The sequence below is a fragment of the Oncorhynchus masou genome, chromosome 8 (assembly GCF_036934945.1).
Source record: "Oncorhynchus masou masou isolate Uvic2021 chromosome 8, UVic_Omas_1.1, whole genome shotgun sequence".
Taxonomy (NCBI): domain Eukaryota; kingdom Metazoa; phylum Chordata; class Actinopteri; order Salmoniformes; family Salmonidae; genus Oncorhynchus; species Oncorhynchus masou.
In genome coordinates this window covers 12384990-12408309 of record NC_088219.1, presented here as the reverse complement: position 1 = coordinate 12408309, position 23320 = coordinate 12384990, and the positions used below count along the sequence as shown (strand labels likewise).

The window sequence follows — 23320 nt, the reverse complement described above, 5'->3', positions numbered from 1 at the left end:
GTTGGATTGAAATAACACTCTCCCCATTTATAAAAAAATCTAAGCCTTTGTTTAACACTTTCAAAGCTTTTTGTGTTGTATGTCGTAACACAAACTTTTTTTCAGAACTGAAACTCTTTCTCTTTAATGGGAAGGCCACTGTAGGACTGGCACCACTTTTAGCTAAAGGGATTCTGTCTGAGTATGTTGCATCAAAATAGAGAGTTGGACCATAGCCCAGATCCGGTTGGTCTTCATTTTCTGTTGACATACTGGTGCCTAGGATGTTCAACGGTCTAATTCTCAATTTTGTCATGATGTCTAATTACAATAATGGAGGAATATATAGTGTGATATCTTATGTCCCATCTTTATGACGACTAATTTCACATTAGAGGACTTTTTTTGTCAACTGCCAGAAGGACTATAAAGCTATAAGGTTGACACACTGTGATGTATATATTTGAAGTTAAAGATCACTTTACATTTACTAGAAAGAACAGTATATGTAGTTATTATAACCTATCTAACTACATTAATTGTACAATAATCAAGTCACTGTTACATTTAGTTGATGTTCAATACCAGAAAACTATATTAAAGAGTTGTCCATTATTGCACCATATTTTTTTGATACTGTATGTTTCACTTAGAAGCAAGGGGTTGTTGTTGTGTATTTGGTTGTAGTTTGTCATAAAAGTACAAGTTTAGATCCTAGTGACTTAAACAAGGTATGGAATGTGAGAGTACAGCACCGCCATGTTACTGTACCACAAACCAGCCTAAATAAGATATGTTGTATACTCACAAAAACACAGTAGAAGCAGAAATGCTGCCAGTTTGTTTTGTTTAAGATAATGGCCATCCCTGCCTGGTAAAATAGAAACTCAGCTAGCCTTCAAACTTCACATTCAAATGACTGGTTACATCTGTATGGTCCTCCCTCTAACTACTCATTCTACTATTCCCCTAAATCTGATATGAAACCCTTTACTCAACTAACTCCATCCCTACCCCCTTCGCTCAACCACTTCGCTCCCTCCCTTTACTCAACTCCCCTTCCTTCCTTCCTTCCTTCCTTCCTTCCTTCCTTCCTTCCTTCCTTCCTTCCCTCCCTCCCCACCCCCTTTACTCAACTCGACTCCCCTTCTGTCTCTTACTCCCTCCCTCCCTCCCTCGCTCGCTCCCCCCATTGCGTGCTCCCTCCCCTCATTCCTCCCTCCCTCCCTCCATCCATCCATCCCGTCTCACCCTCTCTGGTTGCTATGGTGTGGAAACGGCTGACTGTTTATTTCTGAAAGTCTCAAAAAATGCCAGCATGCCCTTTTTGGTGGTGGAGGAGCCAGCCTTGGGAGGGGACAGTCCTTGGTGACGGGGAGCTGGAAAACTGAAGCCGTCCATGGAGTTGGCCCGCTTCACCTTGGAACCCGCCCGCCACATTTTGGACCTGGGAGGTGGAGTCTGGGCTACCAAGCACTTCTGGTACTGGACCTGCAGGGGACACAATGGAGTCATGTTAAGCAGTGACCATAATGTCCCTCTTCATGTTAGAAAGATACCGTAAATGAGTCATGACTCCATGACATTCTCTACCATTCTCTGCCAATTCCCTTTCAAATATTAATCATTCAGCCATGATAGCATGTATAAATTCAAGTATTTATCATGCCAGCTTGTCTACAGAAGCCATTTTGTCCACTGGTTCTCCATTACTGTGTTTCATCCTTCAGGGGGACCCTTAACTAAGTGACTCACCATGCACGCAGCCTGCACAGCCTCAGAGATGATCCCTGCGTCTGGCTCACACCAGAAAACATGACACTCAAACCGCTGTGTCCCGCCGTCCACTATCACTGCAAAGGTGTGTGTATCATGCCCCACACCCAGAAAAGTCAACAAACGCACTTGACATTCCCAAAATGGATCATCTCCATCCTGAAAGAGAAATCATAGAGAAGGTAAAGAAAGAAAGAGAGAGGGAGAGAGAAAGAGAAAGTGAGAGAGAGAGGGAAATAGAGAGAGAGACAAACGTTTTTTTTAAAGTGAGAGAGAGAAACAACAGGTAGCCAGAGAAATGTAGTAATTTCATTGGTTGGTCTGACCACCAGTGTTTACAGGTTTCCTGATTTCTCCTCCTCACCTCTCCTTTCCAGAGTGACATGACACTGTCAGAGATGTGGATGACAATGGGCTCCCAATCGTCACTGTCTGAGGTGTTCATGATGCTCTCTATGGCCCGGTTCAGCACCTCCATACCTGCCAGAGGATCCCACATAGAGGACCTTAATACAGCTGCTTCAGCAACAACACAGCCACAGTGACCTCCAAAAGTGAGGTAAAACCATAGATGTGCTTCTAGTGGTATTCTCTGCTCTTTTCTGTTGTGAGAGAACATGCTCAGAGTTTCAAGGACTTTTGTGTTGTACCAAACTGATTTCCTTGCCTAACTTCCAGTGATTGTTAAAATATAGCAAAGGTGTGTGATCTCAAATGAGGACAAATGGCTTGTTATCACTATTAAGAACACCTCAGTGGACTATAATACCCCAGACATAAAGCATCTGGGACAAGCTCTATGTTGGTCAGTCAGCAGGTCCAGCTAACAGCAGGCAGGCAGGGCACCTTGATGGATGCTACCGTTTTGGAGCCTGTAGTGAATACAGCGCCTCGCCTAGGGACTGCCAAGTGACAGAGTGACCCTGAGCGCTAGCTTCACAATCACAACGTGACTCGACGCATTTGCTGATAATAATGAGACGATGTCCTCTGTCTCTTAAATGATCCAAACCCAATTTCAAACATGCCTGTGAGTCTTGGCTGCTGTCTAATCCTCCATATCTGTTGATGAGATATCACAGATCTTGTGTTCCCCTGTTGAGTCTCAAGGTTGATATAAGAAGGAGAAGATTGTCTTTCTTCTTTGAGCTAGTTTAATAAATAAACAGATGAAAAATGTGAATGGTATTTTGCCAGTTTAATAATAGACTAGATTAGAATACAGTACCCATTGCCCTGGAGACGGGCAGGTTTCCGATGTACTGCACCTCAAACTTCTGCACCCTCTGCCTCATTGCATCCAGGAAGTCCACTGCAGTAAAAACATAAGAATCAAAGAGTCATATGATTTACCATATGATGGAGTTGATAACTTGTATAAACTGGACATTGCTCCATTGAGAAAACGCCTACAGACTGTAACTGAAGGTCTCTGTGACCTACTGTACCTTGGTGTGGCAGGTCCTCAGGGGAGATGGTCGCCATGGTGAGGGAGCGGGCCATAGATGGGCTTCTTGTGGTCTTCTCTGCCATGATCTGGACACATACACACAGACACAGCATTCACACTGGCTCACTCTAGAATGAACCTAAACTACTACGGTGGACTAAAGGGGTGTTAAACCACCTCCTATGCTTCACTTTGTGGTTACCTTTGAGCACATTTTGTGCAAAGCCGTGGCAATGGTTTTTGCTGGGGCTTTACAGCGAAACACGTGGCACTTCAGCATACAGGTGTCTTTGTCACTGGCCACGAAGGCAAAGTCTCTGGAAAGGAACAGAACACAACAGCATAGATTAACACAGAGTAGAGGCACTATCTATAGGTCTGGATTGTGGAGGGCATTGCTGACTTCCTGCTTCACCTGGCGAACTGGTACTGTATGTATACAATATAATTCCATTAGTATGACTGAGAATGGAAAGGAATTGAAAGCCATATTGAATACACATCTTCTGCACTAGTCCTACATCACTGCGTTAGCACACTGAACTAAAGCCAACGGTGCACCAGCCAGTATCATCAGTTTGTTTGATCAAGCGCACAATCATCAAACGACTACTAAGCAACTGAGCACTGAAGACAGACAACACAGACTATTTTTAACATTGATACTATCAGTTACTCTGGCTCATATTTTAGAAGAGATGGGAGGGGGTGACCTCATGCATCGTCCCTCAGGAGCTGACAGGGCCAGGCAGTGTCAGATATCAGAGGTCTATAAATACCAGGGATCCATATGGACAGACATTATTCTCAGCACGTTAAGCACCATGGACAGGGAATGTATTGCTCTGTCACAAAGTTCTCATATCAGAAAGGGACATGGTCCTGTAATCACATATCAGAGCAAAAGCACCCAACTGACATTGTACTGTAAACTCTCTGGCACATAGTTAGTAAATGAAGAACTGTTCTGTGTTCAATGTGCAGCTGCGAAATGGGAAATGGCTCGGTGAGTGTTGCCGAGGTGTAATTCTCTCTCATTGTCCCTGTAACATCCTCAGTGGGTTTCCCCACTTAAAGGGATCAGGAGCAACAGTGCTGTTATGTAGGCCACGGCTCTGGCACAACAGAATGTGCTGATGCCTGGGAAAGGAACTCAAATATTGAGGGAAAACACTGGAGTCAGAGGGAATAACAGATGAGCTTCCCTTTGGCATCAGCTGTGTGTCAACTAACGGTAAGATGTTTGTGTGTGTGTGTGTGTGTGTGTGTGTGTGTGTGTGTGTGTGTGTGTGTGTGTGTGTGTGTGTGTGTGTGTGTGTGTGTGCGTGCGTGCGTGCGTGTGTGCGTGTGTGCGTGTGTGCGTGAGTGTGTGCGTGCAATATTCTGTATTCCATCCACAGTGGAACGGGAGTGTTTTATGACAATAATCCATGTCTTTTGTTGGGGTGTGATACAGTGAAGCCAGGTGTAAATGGAGATCATTTGTCACAGTGGCAGATGCGACCTTGCAGCTCGTCCCTGGTTGGCACAGCAGAAAGGAAGGAGACTTGGCTAAGGCACGGGGGGGGGGGGGAGCTGATCATTTGGACATGACCCAGCAAGCTCTCCTTGTCCATTTATCTTCACAAAGGCCCATCCAACTGTTGTAGAAAAGTCTGTTACATGAATTTACACATTGATGCATCCTCCATTCAGCTCTCAGAGGAATCATTATGGAGTTTGAGCAGAATTGACCCCAGGAAGATGGTCTATTATGATTCTCACATTATAGCTCAATCATCAGCTGTATTCAATTGGGAAAAGTGCAAGACAACAGTCTGAAATAAGGCTGGGTGGGCATTTGTTCTGAGACAAGGACAGAACTGCTTGGTACATATACTGCATAAGACATAACGGTCGATAGAAATGGAGAAAGAAATAGACGTGTTTCTTTGAACGTGCATGAGAAACATGTCGGCAGACGCATGTTACATTATTGATGAGGCAATAATACAGAGCATGACTATAGAAAGTACGCCGGACCTTACTGGAGCACTGGGCTTTTCTTCTTGAGACCCTGATGCAAGCTGGCAAAGTCACACATGGGATGTCAACAGAAAATTAGTTGACCAAGAAAAGAGTGATTACCTGTCTCTGTTTTCATGAGTGGCATTTAAAAAAGAAAGAAAGTTCATTATTACAACTACCTTAACTAGGAGACAAAACGGTTGTATTGCTTCACAACTATGATCCTCATACAATATAGCCTACTGTCAGTAACAATTGGGCACTGCTGTCCTGACTTATTTTCACTAGTTTCAGTCCTTCTGTGTCCAGGCTGTATCACATCCGGCCGTGATCGGGAGTCCCATAGGGCGGCGCACAATTGGCCCAGCGTGGTCTGGGCTTGGCCGGGGTAGGCCGTCCATTGTAAATATGAATTTGTTCTTAACTGACTTGCTTAGTTAAATAAAGGTCAATTAAAAAATAGAAAAGAATAAGTAATTCTAATTCTCTGCCCTTGCATGTCTCTTCCTCAGGGCTCGTCTATTCCACTAGTCGGTGTCTGAGACATAGAGTACCACTGACACTGACAATACGTCAATGCATGAATGTTCTCCAGCAAGAACAGAGCCAAATAGAACTGCCCTCAGATGCACTCAACTCCCAGTGTACTACAATAGACCTGACATGTCTGCTACGCTGAATTACCAACCAAACCCAAGGCTGTGTAGCCCATATAAAAACACTCATTTATAAATGATTTACTTTCTTCAATGGAATATTTCCATGTCATCAAGTATAAACAATAACAAAAACTTTAAACAGTCTTCCCTGACCATCAACCCAAGATCATTGTGCTTAGTTGGTTCACCATATTGTACCGTATTTCAACATGTAACTTCAGGTATCAACACTGACCATAACAAAAAGAGAAGGTGAGAGGACTGGGGAGTATCTCCCAATACGTTTCCCAGGTTGGCCCACCTGCCATTGTTGCAGCCCACGCCCCACACGCGGATGTCAGTGATAGGCTGGCAGTGGAGAAGGCTGCGGTCCACTGGGTCCATCAGGCTGAGGGTATCCTTCTTCAGAACCATCATCATGTCCTGGCCCTGGGAGAGGACAGGGAGAGAGGGCAGAGGGGACAGGGAGAGATGAGAGAAGACAGGGAGAACAGAAAGGACAGGGAAGACAGGGAGAGATGAGAGAAGACAGGGAGAACAGAGAGGACAGGGAAGACAGGGAGAACAGAGAGGGCATAGAAGACAGAGAGGACATAGAAGACAGGGAGGACAGGGAGAACAGAGAGGACATAGAATACTGAGAGGAAAGGGAGGACAGAGAGGACAGGGAGGACAGAGAGGACAGGGATGACAGAGAAGACAGAGAGGAAAGGGAGGACATAGAGCACAAGGAGGACAGAGAAGACAGAGAGGAAAGGGAGGACAGAGAGAAAAGGGAGGACAGAGAGGAAAGGGAGGACAGAGAGGAAAGGGAGGACAGAGAAGACAGAGAGGAAAGGGAGGACAGAGAGGAAAGGGAGGACAGAGAAGACAGAGAGGAAAGGGAGGACAGAGAGGACAGGGAGGCCAGAGAAGACAGATAGGAAAGGGAGGACAGAGAGGACAGGGGGGGACAGAGAGGACAGAGAGGACAGAGAAGACAGAGAGGAAAGGGAGGACAGAGGAAAGGGAGGACAGAAAGGATTGAGAGGACAGAGAGGACAGGGAGGACAGAGAAGACCGAGAGGATAGGGAGGACAGAGAAGACAGAGGAAAGGGAGGACAGAGAAGACAGAGAGGACAAGGAGGACAGAGAAGACAGAGAGGACAGGGAGGACAGAGAAGACAGAGAGGACATGGAGGACAGAGAAGACAGAGGACAGGGAGGACAGAGAAGACAGAGAGGACAGGGAGGACAGAGGAAAGGGAGGACAGAAAGGATAGGGAGGACAGAGAGGACAGGGAGGACAGAGAAGACAGAGAGGACAGAGAAGACAGAGAGGACATGTTGCCTTTCTCACCTCTCCCCAGGCACCCAGTGTGTCATCGCGGCCCTCTGCCTTGCTGCTGGACAGCTGCTGGATGCAGTTATTGACAGCCAGACTGCTCTTCCCCGGGATCAGCTCCTCCTCTGGAATCTCCACCCAGCCCAGGGAGCGCACTGCAAAACACTGACCAACACAACCACACCATGCCAGCACAACCACACCACACCATGCCACCACAACCACACCATGCCAGCACAACCACACCACACCATGCCAACACAATCACACCATGCCACCACAACCACACCATACCAACACAACCACACCACACCATGCCAACACAATCACACCATGCCAGCACAACCACACCATGCCAGCACAACCACACCACACCATGCCAACACAATTACACCATGCCAGCACAACCACACCATGCCAGCACAACCACACCACACCATGCCACCACAACCACACCATGCCAGCACAACCACACCATGCCAACACAATCACACCATGCCACCACAACCACACCATGCCAACACAATCACACCATGCCAACACAACAACACCATGCAAGCAAAACCACACCATGCCAGCACAACCACACCACACCAACACAACCACACCATGCCAGCACAACCACACCACACCATGCCAACACAATCACACCATGCCAGCACAACCACACCATGCCAACACAATCACACCATGCCAGCACAACCACACCATGCCAACACAATCACACCATGCCAGCACAACCACAGCACACCATGCCAACACAATCACATCATGCCAGCAAAACCACACCACACCATGCCAACACAACCACACCATGCCAGCAAAAACACACCACACCATGCCAGCACAACCACACCATGCCAGCAAAAACACACCACACCATGCCAGCACAACCACACCATGCCAGCAAAACCACACCACACCATGCCAGCACAACCACAGCACACCATGTGAACAGAACCACACCATACCATGCCAACAGACCCAGGAGGGAGAGGAGTGGGGGGGTAGAGGTGGGGAGGAGGCAGAGAGAAGGGAATAAGCAGAGACTATTCAGACTAGATAATAATGTACAGCGTGTTCAGTATCTACAGTATATCAACATTATTCAGACTAGATAATAATGTACAGCGTGTTCAGTATCTACAGTATATCAACATGATTCAGACTAGATAATAATGTACAGCGTGTTCAGTATCTACAGCATATCAACATGATTCAGACTAGATAATAATGTACAGCGTGTGCAGTATCTACAGTATATCAACATGATGCCTCTATATAATGTATTTACTGTATCTACAGTATATCAACATGATGCGTTTATATAATGTATTTACTGTATCTACAGTCCATCAACATGATGCGTTTATATAATGTATTTACTGTATCTACAGTCCATCAACATGATGCCTCTATATAATGTATTTACTGTATCTACAGTCCATCAACACGATGCCTCTATATAATGTATTTACTGTATCTACAGTATATCAACATGATGCCTCTATATAATGTATTTAATGTATCTACAGTCCATCAACACGATGCCTCTATATAATGTATTTACTGTATCTACAGTCCATCAACATGATGCCTCTATATAATGTATTTACTGTATCTACAGTCCATCAACATGATGCCTCTATATAATGTATTTACTGTATCTACAGTCCATCAACACGATGCCTCTATATAATGTATTTAATGTATCTACAGTCCATCAACATGATGCCTCTATATAATGTATTTAATGTATCTACAGTCCATCAACACGATGCCTCTATATAATGTATTTACTGTATCTACAGTCCATCAACATGATGCCTCTATATAATGTATTTACTGTATCTACAGTCCATCAACACTGCTCCTTGCCTGACTCAAGAGATGACTCTCAAGTATTTTTAGACATGGTATAAGAATTCCTCTAAGAGCTGCCTAGCCTGAACAACAACACAAATATATTGATCAAAGCTAACATTATAAATGTGGTCACTTTTAACCCTTGAATAATAAATTATAGAAAATAGTGTTAAGAGTTAAAAATCAGCTAAAATAGATTAGTATTCTCTGGAGGAGCACAGAAGTGTTTAACCCCCCTGAAATTGGTCTTGGGTATGGATGTTATTGGTCAGTACCTGCTGTTTTGGTGAGTGCAGAAGAAGAGGGATTTGGACCATAGAAATGTAATCTATAGAACAGGCTTGTCTCAAATGAATGGCCCGTTCTAAGGATTCTACTGTATTTCTATGGTTTGGACAACATCAAAGCCCACTCTACCTTGGAGTCAGGATCAATGGTGGTGCAGAAATAATCGTCCTGCAAGGAGACCCTGTGGGAGATTAACAGAACAATCAAATGACATGAAAGATTATCACCATGACAGCACACATGACTCTGTTGCCTCTTCTGCATCCCTCCCTGCTGCCCTGTAAGATGCTGTTTGGTATGGCGTATTACACAATGTTATAATCTAGTTCTTTGTTCATCTGTTTGTTTGTGTTTGACTTTGAAAGTAAAGCCTTTCCTTTCAGTTTGATGCTGCCTGCATGTCTGCTCTTGATGGGGAAACAGCTGTTGAGTGGGTCAGGGATGATAAAAAATAAATAGAGAGCTGTTCTGATCCCCTCACACCGGCTGACTCAGAGGTGGAGTTGTTAGACATTTACCTCCCTGATACAGCTGACTGGAGACAATCCCAAGAGGCTACTATTCCTGCAACCAGTGGCCCAAGACTCTCCCTCTATTTCCATTAAACTCTTTGATGAAGCAGAGCAGGATAACATAAAGTGTCCATTATTAGACCTATGCATTTCTTGATGGTACGCTCAGTGAACTGAGTTTCACTATTCTCCACAATCTCTGTCCATACAGAACATTAAGCTCCCCTGTGTCAAATGCATCCTGATTCAACACATAATCACTGCAGCAGGGACTGTGTTTATTGGTTGGCTCATTAACACAGGGCCCCTCAAGGGGCTGCTAAAATAAAATAACTTCAGATAATTGAATTGTTAAGTGCTTTTACCCTTAATGGTAAAGGCAAGGTAGCTATACATAATATTAAAGAACCTATGAACAACCATCAAGGTGATCTAAGATGCATTTGACCTCACAGGTTTGACCTTGCTGTATAGACGGGCTGGTTGTTTAGCAACAGAAACAAAGCGGCAAAACAGACGGGGTAGCTGAGAATGTTGACAACATGAAAACTAGATTTAGTCTCCAATGTTTATTGAAAACATAAATACATTTGCACAATGAGCACTTGTTGTCTCTCCAATTCATCATTACAGCGAGCTAGCGAATCTTAGTCATAGACATGACATCAGTCAAAACAACTCAAAACGTGGTATCAATAAAATAAAGCTGAAACGAGCCACCTACGATTCCCTACAAGGCTGCTCCTTTCATGGTCGCTAGCGATATGACCACTCAGAATCATAACAAAGCACGGCTTTCGGCCACATCGATGCGCATGCAGCATTTTTGATCTTGTCAGCCAACCGGTCTACGCTAAAGAAACCTAAGACAACAGACGTGCCACAGATGGTTAAGACTCATCCTCAGGAACTACATCAAACAGTATTTTCCCTAATCGCTTGTATGTATTCAGATCATGGTACAATGACTGAACTGCAATAATGATATGATGTAGTGTGGTGCTGAACTAGGGCCTAAATCTCAGAGGACTTATCTATTCCTGACTTTATCAGCCTGGGGACAAATATGGCAGGCCTCAGATCAGAACACGGAGAATGGAATAGTGGGGGAAGTATTCCAGGAGGCATAGGGATATGTGATCTGCCACATTTCCAGGCCAGTGTAGCCATCATGAGCCATGGAGCCATCGAACGGATTAAGAGAGAGAGAGAGAGAGAGAATACATCCAAAACACTAACCCTCTCATTTGATTACATCATCAACACATTCACCTTGTAGAATAACCTTCATTACACAACTGAAATGGAGTCAACCCAGTCACCTTGTAGAATAACCTTCATCACACAACTGAAATGGAGTCAACCCAGTCACCTTGAAGAATAACCTTCATCACACAACTGAAATGAAGTCATTACTCCATCGTGGATAGCATAACCCAGTAACAAGGCTACAGGGCTTGCGCAGGTGAATGAGTGTTGGTTTGGGTCTGCAGAGGATTTTGAAAGACTACCTGTCATTTATGGAGGCCAATGGGCTCTCTGTCAGCCTTGCCCTTGATTCACGTCTGCCCCCAGCCTCCAGGCTCTGGAAAAGAGGACAAGAGACAATATTAGAGGTGATGGCACCACATTCAGAATAAAGGACAGAAAGTCAAACGGTGAGACTGAATTTTATTTAGAAGTTGAAGCCCTAACCTTGATGTCCGCGGCAGTGATGCCATTGATGGAGTTCTGGTCCTCCTCAGTGCTGTAGGACGGGTGCTGCCATTGGGTGGCGCCAGTGGCCACGTGCCAGTAATAGGTGCCAGTGCTGTCCCGGATGGTGCGCCACCCTGACGGTAGGTCAGAGTCCAAATCAAGGCTTGGGTCGTTCCAAATATTGTCTGAAGAACACAGAACAGGTAGGAAGCACAATGATGACAGGTGACAGTAAGTCATCTTAATGAAGAAGCACTCATGGCCAATATTGCAGTGCATTTTGGTGTCAAAATGTAACAGTAGTGTCAGGTCAATATTTCATTATGTTCATAATGGCGGCTGGCTCTAGCATAAACATAGCTCTTTGAGGTCTCTCGTACACAGCAGGCTGCATCCCATCGGCATGTATGTAAGCTCCAGGGCTGGCCTTGCTCTCACGGCCCTGCTACACGTGACCGGCAGAGGAGAGCACAGCAGGGCGTGTGAGATCCTCTGGCCACATGATAAATCTACCAATTACCAGAGTAGAATTCAGAACAGTCCCTCTGCATCACACAGGGCTGGCTGGCAAAACTAGTGTCTGAGGCTTGGCTCCTTTGTTTTCCCCTAACACTGAATATGCGATGGGACAGATTTGTGTTTGGAAGGGCAAATGAATATGTAAATCAGGAGATTAATTATTTAAAATGTGCAGAGAGGAGTAGAGATATAAAGACTCAATTAAAAGATGTGATGGGAGAGAAAACGACCTTATGCTCAGCAGACGAAGAGTGATTTCTTTGGACACTTCAATATAGTTTGGACTAATTCTGCCATTAACTCAATGTGCTGAGCTCGAAGGAGAGCTGGGTGAATGGAGTGGTGAACAACAACAAAAAAAAGAGATAGAACGCAAGAAGTGGGTCAGAAGTGACACGAGGATAGCATCCTAAATGGAACATTATTCCCTATGTAGTGCACTACTTTTGACCAGGAACTACATCGGGAATAGGGTGTCATTTGGGACAGGATTGCCTGGGCATGGGTGTTTCTCTCTCAGCAGCATGCCACAGTTTTCTCGCTGTTATCACGGAACGAGAGAGAAAGAGGGGCTAAACCAAATAGAGGCTAAACCAAAGAGAGCCTAAACCAAATAGAGGCTTAACCAAAGAGGGGCTAAACCAAATTGAGGCTAAACCAAATAGAGGCTAAATCAAAGAGAAGATAAATAAAAGAGAGGCAAAATAAAAGAGAGGCTAAATAAAATAGAGGCTAAACCAAATAGAGGCTAAATAAAATAGAAGCTAAACCAAAGAGAGGCTAAATCAAAGAGAGGCTAAATCAAAGAGAGGCTAAATCAAATAGAGGCTAAATCAAATAGAGGCTAAATCAAATAGAGGCTAAACCAAATAGAGGCTAAATCAAATAGAGCCTAAATCAAATAGAGCCTAAATCAAATAGAGGCTAAATCGAATAGGTGCTAAATCAAATAAGTGCTAAATCAAATAGGTGCTAAATGAAATAGGTGCTAAATCAATCATGCAAAAACCATTTATGCCAGTTTTTCTTTAAGTCTGGTCTGTTTATTTATTGCTAATTTTACATGATTTTATGCCTTGTACATCTCATCCCCATTCATCTCGCTGCTAAACCCTGGTCACCCTTGTGTCTGACAATGAAAAACAACACCACACATCCCTGGGATGGACAGCATGAGAAGATTAGACCCAGGAACAGATCAGCTGAACCCTGTTACAGGGAGAGAAAATCAATGAGACACCAGTGTTAGAGAAAGATGGGAGGCAGAACTCTCCAGGCTTTATAGTTTTTTTTTAAGCAGGCAGGTAGACAGGCGGGCCTCCTGGGCATGGGGCTAAGGACTGGACCAGCCTCTGGATGACACCACTATTCAGCACATTTCACCGGCTGATTGATGAGTCAGTCAGTGCAGCATCTTCGGGGGATGATGAAGCTGTGTGCATAATTGTAATTCATCTCAGCCCTGAGAACATGGCCACTAGAGGAGACCATTTGGTACAGAATTCTCCCACCTTAGCCTGCGTTCACCCACAGAGTTATCCAATCTTAGCCAGCCTTCTCCCACAGAGTTCTCTCATCTTAGCCTGCCTTCTCCCACAGAGTTCTCCCATCTTAGCCAGCCTTCTCCCACAGAGTTCTCCTATTTTAGCCTGCCTTCTCCCACAGAGTTCTGCGAATGTAGCCTGCCTTCTCCCACAGAGTTCTCCCATCTCAGCCTGCCTTCTCCCACAGAGTTTTCTTAATGTAGTCTGCCTTCTCCCAGTGTTCTCCCATTTTAGCCATACTTCTCCCACATAGTTATCCTAATGTAGCCTGCCTTCTCCCACAGAGTTCTCCCATTTTAGCCATACTTCTCCCACATAGTTATCCTAATGTAGCCTGCCTTCTCCCAGTGTTCTCCCATTTTAGCCATACTTCTCCCACAGAGTTCTCCCATCTTAGCCTGACTTCTGTTATTACCAATGAGTCATACAGGGAGGGATTCTAAGCACTAGCATCAGTGAGACATAGTAGTGCATGACAGTTCTAAAATAGTTTTCTGCTTTAAAATATAATTGTGCATTACAATCCAGTAGGTTTACTATGTACCACGTACCACTTGTCACCAACCATTACTGTATATCACAATGGCTGAGGTTGTATATAGCCTTGCCTCCCAATTCTGCTTCTTGAGATCAGAACAATGGCTCTGTGTGATGTAGCCTAGTCCTAATCCTGAGTCTGTGTGATGTAGCCTAGTCCTAATCCTGAGTCTGTGTGATGTAGCCTAGTCCTAATCCTGAGTCTGTGTGATGTAGCCTAGTCCTAATCCTGAGTCTGTGTGATGTAGCCTAGTCCTAATCCTGAGTCTGTGTGATGTAGCCTAGTCCTAATCCTGAGTCTAGGTGATGTAGCCTAGTCCTAATCCTCAATCTGTGTGATGTAGAGCCTAGTCCTAATCCTGAGTCTGTGTGATGTAGAGCCTAGTCCTAATCCTGAGTCTGTGTGATGTAGAGCCTAGTCCTAATCCTCAGTCTGTGTGATGTAGAGCCTAGTCCTAATCCTCAGTCTGTGTGATGTAGAGCCTAGTCCTAATCATGAGTGTGTGATGTAGCCTAGTCCTAAACATGAGTGTGTGATGTAGCCTAGTCCTAATCCCGAGTCTGGGTGATGTAGCCTAGTCCTAATCCTGAGTCTGGGTGATGTAGCCTAGTCCCTAATCCTGAGTCTGTGTGATGTAGAGCCTAGTCCTAATCCTAAATCTGTGTGATGTAGAGCCTAGTCCTAATCCTCAGTCTGTGTGATGTAGAGCCTAGTCCTAATCAGGAGTGTGTGATGTAGCCTAGTCCTAAACATGAGTGTGTGATGTAGACTAGTCCTAATCCTGAGTCTGGGTGATGTAGACTAGTCCTAATCCTGAGTCTGGGTGATGTAGCCTAGTACTAATCCCTGATGCACAGGTGGGAGGCAGGTTCTTACAACTACGCTGGGTGCTACGCTGAGTTCTTACTGCTACGCTGAGTTCTTACTGCTACGCTGAGTTCTTACTGCTACGCTGAGTTCTTACTGCTACCCTGAGTTCACTTACTGGTTCTTACTGCTACGCTGAGTTCTTACTGCTACGCTGGGTTCTTACTGCTAAGATGAGCACTTACTGCTACCCTGAGTTCACTTACTGGTTCAAACTGCTATGCTGGATTCTTACTGCTACACTGGGTTCTTACTGCTACGTTGGGTTCTTACTGCTACACTGGGTCCTTACTGCTACGTTGGGTCCTTACTGCTACGCTGGGTTCTTACTGCTACACTGGGTCCTTACTGCTACGTTGGGTTCTTACTGCTACGCTGAGTTCTTACTGCTACGCTGGGTTCTTACTGCTACGCTGGGTTCTTACTGCTAAGATGAGCACTTACTGCTATGCTGAGTTCACTTACTGGTCCTTACTGCTAAAATGAGCACTTACTGCTGCGCTGGGTTCTTAATACTAAAATGAGCACTTACTGCTACCCTGAGTTCACTTACTGGTTCTTACTGCTACGCTGAGTTCTTACTGCTACGCTGGGTTCTTACTGCTACACTGGGTCCTTACTGCTATGCTGGGTTCTTACTGCTACACTGGGTCCTTACTGCTACGCTGGGTCCTTACTGCTAAGATGAGAACTTACTGCTACGCTGAGTTCACTTACTGGTTCTAACTGCTATGCTGGATTCCACACTGGGTTCTTACTGCTACGTTGGGTCCTTACTGCTACGCTGAGATCTTACTGCTACGCTGAGTTCTTACTGCTACGTTGGGTCCTTACTGCTACGTTGGGTTCTTACTGCTACATTGGGTTATTACTGCTACGCTGGGTTCTTACTGCTACGCTGGGTTCTTACTGCTACATTGGGTTATTACTGCTACACTGGATTCTTACTGCTACGTTGGGTCCTTACTGCTACGCTGGGTTCTTACTGCTACACTGGGTCCTTACTGCTATGCTGGGTTCTTACTGCTACACTGGGTCCTTACTGCTATGCTGGGTTCTTACTGCTACACTGGGTCCTTACTGCTAAGTTGGGTTCTTACTGCTACACTGGGTCCTTACTGCTACGCTGGGTCCTTACTGCTAAGATGAGCACTTACTGCTACGCTGAGTTCACTTACTGGTTCTTACTGCTACGCTCAGTTCTTACTGCTACGCTGGGTTCTTACTGCTAAGATGAGCACTTACTGCTACGCTGAGTTCACTTACTGGTTCAAACTGCTATGCTGGATTCTTACTGCTACACTGGGTTCTTACTGCTACGTTGGGTTCTTACTGCTACACTGGGTCCTTACTGCTACGTTGGGTCCTTACTGCTACGTTGGGTCCTTACTGCTACGTTGGGTCCTTACTGCTACACTGGGTCCTTACTGCTACACTGGGTTCTTACTGCTACACTGAGTTCTTACTGCTACGTTGGGTTCTTACTGCTACGTTGGGTTCTTACTGCTACGTTGGGTTCTTACTGCTACGTTGGGTCCTTACTGCTACGTTGGGTCCTTACTGCTACGCTGGGTTCTTACTGCTACGCTGGGTTCTTACTGCTACACTGGGTTCTTACTGCTACGCTGGGTTCTTACTGCTACGCTGGGTTCTTACTGCTACGCTGAGTTCTTAGTGCTACGCTGGGATCTTACTGCTACACTGGGTTCTTACTGCTACGCTGGGTCCTTACTGCGATGCTGGGATCTTACTGCTACGCTGGGTTCTTACTGCTACGCTGGGTTCTTACTGCTACGCTGGGTTCTTACTGCTACGCTGGGTTCTTACTGCTACGCTGGGCCCTTACTGCTACGCTGGGTCCTTACTGCTACGCTGGGTTCTTACTGCTACACTGAGTTGACTTACTGGTTCTTACTGCTACGCTGAGTTGACTTACTGGTCCTTACTGCTAAAATGAGCACTTACTGCTGCGCTGGGTTCTTAATACTAAAATGAGCACTTACTGCTACCCTGAGTTCACTTACTGGTTCTTACTGCTACGCTGAGTTCTTACTGCTACGCTGGGTTCTTACTGCTAAGATGAGAACTTACTGCTACGCTGAGTTCACTTACTGGTTCTAACTGCTATGCTGGATTCCACACTGGGTTCTTACTGCTACGCTGAGTTCTTACTGCTACGCTGAGTTCTTACTGCTACGTTGGGTCCTTACTGCTACACTGGGTTCTTACTGCTATGTTGGGTTCTTACTGCTACTTTGGGTTCTTACTGCTACATTGGGTTATTACTGCTACACTGGATTCTTACTGCTACGTTGGGTCCTTACTGCTACGTTGGGTCCTTACTGCTACGCTGGGTTCTTACTGCTACATTGGGTTATTACTGCTACACTGAGATCTTACTGCTATGCTGAGTTCTTACTGCTATGCTGAGTTCTTACTGCTATGTTGGGTTCTTACTGCTACATTGGGTTATTACTGCTACACTGGATTCTTACTGCTACGTTGGGTTCTTACTGCTACGTTGGGTCCTTACTGCTACGCTGAGTTCTTACTGCTACGCTGAGTTCTTACTGCTACGTTGGGTCCTTACTGCTACACTGGGTTCTTACTGCTATGTTGGGTTCTTACTGCTACGTTGGGTTCTTACTGCTACATTGGGTTATTACTGCTACACTGGATTCTTACTGCTACGTTGGGTCCTTACTGCTACGTTGGGTCCTTACTGCTACGCTGGGTTCTTACTGCTACACTGGATTCTTACTGCTACGTTGGGTTCTTACTGCTACATTGGGTTATTACTGCTACACTGGATTCTTACTGCTACGTTGGGTCCTTACTGCTACGTTGGGTTCTTACTGCTACGCTGGGTTCTTACTGCTACGTTGGGTTCTTACTGCTATGCTGAGTTCTTACTGCTACGTTGGGTTCTTACTGCTATGCTGAGTACACTTACTGGTTCTTACTGCTTACGCAGAGTTCTTACTGCTACGTTGGGTTCTTACTGCTACGCTGGGTTCTTACTGCTACGTTGGGTTCTTACTGCTATGCTGAGTTCTTACTGCTACGTTGGGTTCTTACTGCTATGCTGAGTACACTTACTGGTTCTTACTGCTTACGCAGAGTTCTTACTGCTACGCTGAGTTCTTACTGCTACGCTGAGTTCTTACTGCTACGCTGGGTCCTTACTACTAAGATGAGCACTTACTGCTACGCTGAGTTCACTTACTGGTTCTTACTGCTACGCTCAGTTCTTATTGCTACGCTGGGTTCTTACTGCTAAGATGAGCACTTACTGCTACGCTGAGTTCACTTACTGGTTCAAACTGCTATGCTGGATTCTTACTGCTACACTGGGTTCTTACTGCTACGTTGGGTTCTTACTGCTACACTGGGTCCTTACTGCTACGTTGGGTCCTTACTGCTACGCTGGGTTCTTACTGCTATGCTGGGTTCTTACTGCTACACTGAGTTCTTACTGCTACGTTGGGTTCTTACTGCTACGTTGGGTTCTTACTGCTACGTTGGGTTCTTACTGCTACGTTGGGTCCTTACTGCTACGCTGGGTTCTTACTGCTACACTGGGTTCTTACTGCTACACTGAGTTCTTACTGCTACGTTGGGTCCTTACTGCTACGTTGGGTTCTTACTGCTACATTGGGTTCTTACTGCTATGCTGGGTTCTTACTGCTACACTGGGTTCTTACTGCTATGCTGGGTTCTTACTGCTACACTGGGTTCTTACTGCTACGCTGGGTTCTTACTGCTACGCTGGGCCCTTACTGCTACGCTGGGTCCTTACTGCTACGCTGGGTTCTTACTGCTACACTGAGTTGACTTACTGGTTCTTACTGCTACGCTGAGTTGACTTACTGGTTCTTACTGCTACGCTGGGCCCTTACTGCTACGCTGGGTCCTTACTGCTACGCTGGGTCCTTACTGCTACGCTGGGCTCTTACTGCTACGCTGGGTCCTTACTGCTACGTTGGGTTCTTACTGCTACGTTGGGTTCTTACTGCTACGCTGAGTTCTTACTGCTATGCTGAGTTCTTACTGCTACGCTGAGTTCTTACTGCTACACTGGGTCCTTACTGCTATGCTGGGTTCTTACTGCTACGCTGAGTTGACTTACTGGTTCTTACTGCTACGCTGAGTTCCTACTGATACGCTGCTTACTGCTAAACTGGGTTCTTACTGCTAAACTGGGTTCTTACCTCTATACTGGATTCTTAATGCTACGCTGAGTTCTTACTGCTATGCTGGATTCTTACTGCTACGCTGAATTTGTATCTTATGCCAAGGTATTTGGTATTATATAACCTGACACCAGGGCTGATGATGGATAATCCTCATATTACAATACCTCAATCCAAAACAGTGAATCATCATCTTCCATGCAACTGACCTCATTCACCAAGATCGTGGCACCAATCCTCTCCTAGATAGCATCATCATACCTCTCTGACTGACTTTTGTACAGAGTGAGTGTCCAGCTTTTTTGGTTTCTTTGGGAGACTATGAGAGACTGTTCCAATGGCTCCATCTCTATGGGAGACAATGAGACACTCTATTCCAATGGCTCCATCTCTATGGGAGACAATGAGAGACTGTCCCAATGGCTCCATCTCTATGGGAGACTATGAGAGACTGTTCCAATGGCTCCATCTCTATGGGAGACAATGAGAGACTGTCCCAATGGCTCCATCTCTATGGGAGACTATGAGAGACTGTCCCAATGGCTCCATCTCTATGGGAGACTATGAGAGACTGTCCCAATGGCTCCATCTCTATGGGAGACTATGAGAGACTGTTCCAATGGCTCCATCTCTATGGGAGACTACGAGAGACTCTATTCCAATGGCTCCATCTCTATGGGAGACTATGAGAGACTGTCCCAATGGCTCCATCTCTATGGGAGACTATGAGAGACTGTTCCAATGGCTCCATCTCTATGGGAGACTACGAGAGACTCTATTCCAATGGCTCCATCTCTATGGGAGACTATGAGAGACTGTTCCAATGGCTCCATCTCTATGGGAGACAATGAGAGACTGTTCCAATGGCTCCATCTCTATGGGAGACTATGAGAGACTCTATTCCAATGGCTCCATCTCTATGGGAGACTATGAGAGACTGTTCCAATGGCTCCATCTCTATGGGAGACTATGAGAGACTGTTCCAATGGCTCCATCTCTATGGGAGACTATGAGAGACTGTCCCAATGGCTCCATCTCTATGGGAGACTATGAGAGACTCTATTCCAATGGCTCCATCTCTATGGGAGACTATGAGAGACTGTCCCAATGGCTCCATCTCTATGGGAGACTATGAGAGACTGTTCCAATGGCTCCATCTCTATGGGAGACTATGAGAGACTGTTCCAATGGCTCCATCTCTATGGGAGACTATGAGAGACTGTCCCAATGGCTCCATCTCTATGGGAGACTATGAGATACTCTATTCCAATGGCTCCATCTCTATGGGAGACTATGAGAGACTGTTCCAATGGCTCCATCTCTATGGGAGACTATGAGAGACTGTTCCAATGGCTCCATCTCTATGGGAGACTATGAGAGACTGTCCCAATGGCTCCATCTCTATGGGAGACTATGAGAGACTGTCCCAATGGCTCCATCTCTATGGGAGACTATGAGAGACTGTCCCAATGGCTCCATCTCTATGGGAGACTATGAGAGACTGTCCCAATGGCTCCATCTCTATGGGAGACTATGAGAGACTGTCCCAATGGCTCCATCTCTATGGGAGACTATGAGAGACTGTCCCAATGGCTCCATCTCTATGGGAGACTATGGGAGACTGTCCCAATGGCTCCATCTCTATGGGGGACTATGAGAGACTGTCCCAATGGCTCCATCTCTATGGGAGACTATGAGAGACTGTTCCAATGGCTCCATCTCTATGGGAGACTATGAGAGACTGTTCCAATGGCTCCATCTCTATGGGAGACTATGAGAGACTGTTCCAATGGCTCCATCTCTATGGGAGACTATGAGAGACTGTCCCAATGGCTCCATCTCTATGGGAGACTATGAGAGACTGTTCCAATGGCTCCATCTCTATGGGAGACTATGAGAGACTGTTCCAATGGCTCCATCTCTATGGGAGACTATGAGAGACTCTATTCCAATGGCTCCATCTCTATGGGAGACTATGAGAGACTGTTCCAATGGCTCCATCTCTATGGGAGACTATGAGAGACTCTATTCCAATGGCTCCATCTTTATGGGAGACTATGAGAGACTGTTCCAATGGCTCCATCTCTATGGGAGACTATGAGAGATTGTCCCAATGGCTCCATCTCTATGGGAGACTATGAGAGACTGTCCCAATGGCTCCATCTCTATGGGAGACTATGAGAGACTGTCCCAATGGCTCCATCTCTATGGGAGACAATGAGAGACTCTATTCCAATGGCCCCATCTCTATGGGAGACTATGAGAGACTCTATTCCAATGGCTCCATCTCTATGGGAGACTCTGTTCTGAGAAACAGCTTCTATCTCCAGGCCATCAGACTGTTAAACAGTCACCACTAGCCGGCCTCCACCCAGTACCCTGCTCTCAACCAGTCTCCACTGTAAAATGATTCCCAATAACAGATTCAATGTGCTGTGCATTTAATTCCCATGGTAAGTGAATAGTATTGATTAAACTTTTTTTTCGATGTTGAAACAGTACACAAAATAGCCATTGTTTATTGTTTGCATGTATCTGTAATGGCTTTCCTTACTCAGTTGGCTTTCTATTGAATAGTGGTGTATTCTCTCAACACTAATGATACAGGAGAGTAATACCTGGCCATTTCAAATGGTGATCTCTAAAGTAATGCCCTTATCATGCTATTTTCACCTAGTTTATAATCTTTTCTATACTGTATATCATGGCATTTGTTCTACCGAAATATTGAATTATCTGATGTCAATGAAGCCTCCATTACGACCTCCTATTGTAGAACTGAGGCCTCTGTCCTGGAAGGTGATAGGGTGGTTAATGTTCCAATCACACAGAAGGGAAGCTAAACTTGCATTTCTTCCTCTAGTGTTGGGAGTAGAGAGCAGAATGCACACTAAGGAAAGTGTGAACTTTCGGCAGACGGAGGGAGGGAGAGAGAGAGAGAGAGATAGACGGAGACAGAGAGAGATAGACGGAGACAGAGAGAGACAGAGAGACGATGTTAGTGAATTATTGATGAATCCCAGAGAGTGAGTCTGCAATGCGTGATCAGTTCCTATAGCAACTACTTCTCTAAATCAGCTAATCGAATAAGCTAAACGGGGTAGAGAGATTTCACGTGATATTGTTGTGTGAGCTGTACATGTACATTAGATTGACGCATGAGGATGAATGTGACTGATATTCCCGGTACCGGCAGAAACTAGCTAGTCCTCTATGCGCCGTCAACCATAGCTTTGTCAACATTGCCTTTCCTACTGTGCAGTAATGGATGCCAGCCTGGACTTGAGAAGTGTTCCCAAGTATCTTGCTTCATCAATTTTGTCAGGCTTTATTTACTCGTGGACCTCATTCAAATACCTCAAGTCTCCTTTGAGACTAGTGGATGCAGTGACTTTATGGAGGAGGGGTACAGTACGGTCCTCACCCCCTTGTCATTGTCACTGATGACACCAGTGACCAAAATAAATAATGGCCTATCTAATCTAGATGCAGATACACACTGGAGTCTCTCAACACATGTTTGGACTGAGCCTGTTACCAAATAACTCCCAAATGGCCAATGAAGACTGAGCTCCCCACAAGGCTGTAAACAGCTGTAATTAAGCAGTGATTGCAGTCGGGTAGATCTCATCTTTCTCTCTGCCCAGAACTACCCCTTACACAACCGAATGGGGAATTACGGACTGGGACAGCTTAACAAATGGAATATTGAGGGGTAATGCGATTTATAAACGAGAGCAGTGGAGGCTCTTGAGGGGAGGACGGCTCATAATAATGGATGAAATGGAGTCAATGGAGTGGTATCAAACACATGAAAACCACATCTCTGATGTGGTTGATACCATTCCAATGACTCAATTTCATCCATGATTATGAGCCGTCCTCCCCTCAGCTGTCTCAACTGAGAGCAATGCTTAAAATTAGATCAAAATAACAGAATATGTTTATACTGTAACAATGCAAGAAAACACCCTGCTGTAGACTAGAGACAAGAAATTGCAATTAAGTGGAGACTATAAAGAACAGTAATATGATAAACTGCAGAGCGAGAGAGAGAGGTACATCTGGAGGAGAGAGAGAGAAAGCGAGAGAGAGAAAG

At 45.4% G+C, this 23320-nt stretch overlaps 1 protein-coding gene across 1 annotated transcript in view; it reads right to left on the bottom strand.

Moving 5' to 3' along the window:
* Positions 1-1214: 1214 nt before the first annotated feature.
* LOC135544101 (amyloid-beta A4 precursor protein-binding family B member 3-like) overlaps positions 1215-23320 on the bottom strand; it is a 26187-nt gene continuing 4081 nt past the window's right edge. Inside the window, exons 2-12 of the mRNA XM_064971482.1 lie at positions 11558-11745; positions 11374-11447; positions 9480-9531; positions 7212-7361; positions 6173-6300; positions 3408-3522; positions 3204-3291; positions 2984-3067; positions 2120-2235; positions 1735-1914; positions 1215-1470 (exon numbers count right to left, since the gene is read on the bottom strand). Of these exons, the coding sequence (XP_064827554.1) occupies positions 1243-1470; positions 1735-1914; positions 2120-2235; positions 2984-3067; positions 3204-3291; positions 3408-3522; positions 6173-6300; positions 7212-7361; positions 9480-9531; positions 11374-11447; positions 11558-11745 (1403 nt within the window). The 3' untranslated portion in view covers positions 1215-1242. The remainder of the gene's footprint in view (positions 1471-1734; positions 1915-2119; positions 2236-2983; positions 3068-3203; positions 3292-3407; positions 3523-6172; positions 6301-7211; positions 7362-9479; positions 9532-11373; positions 11448-11557; positions 11746-23320) is intronic.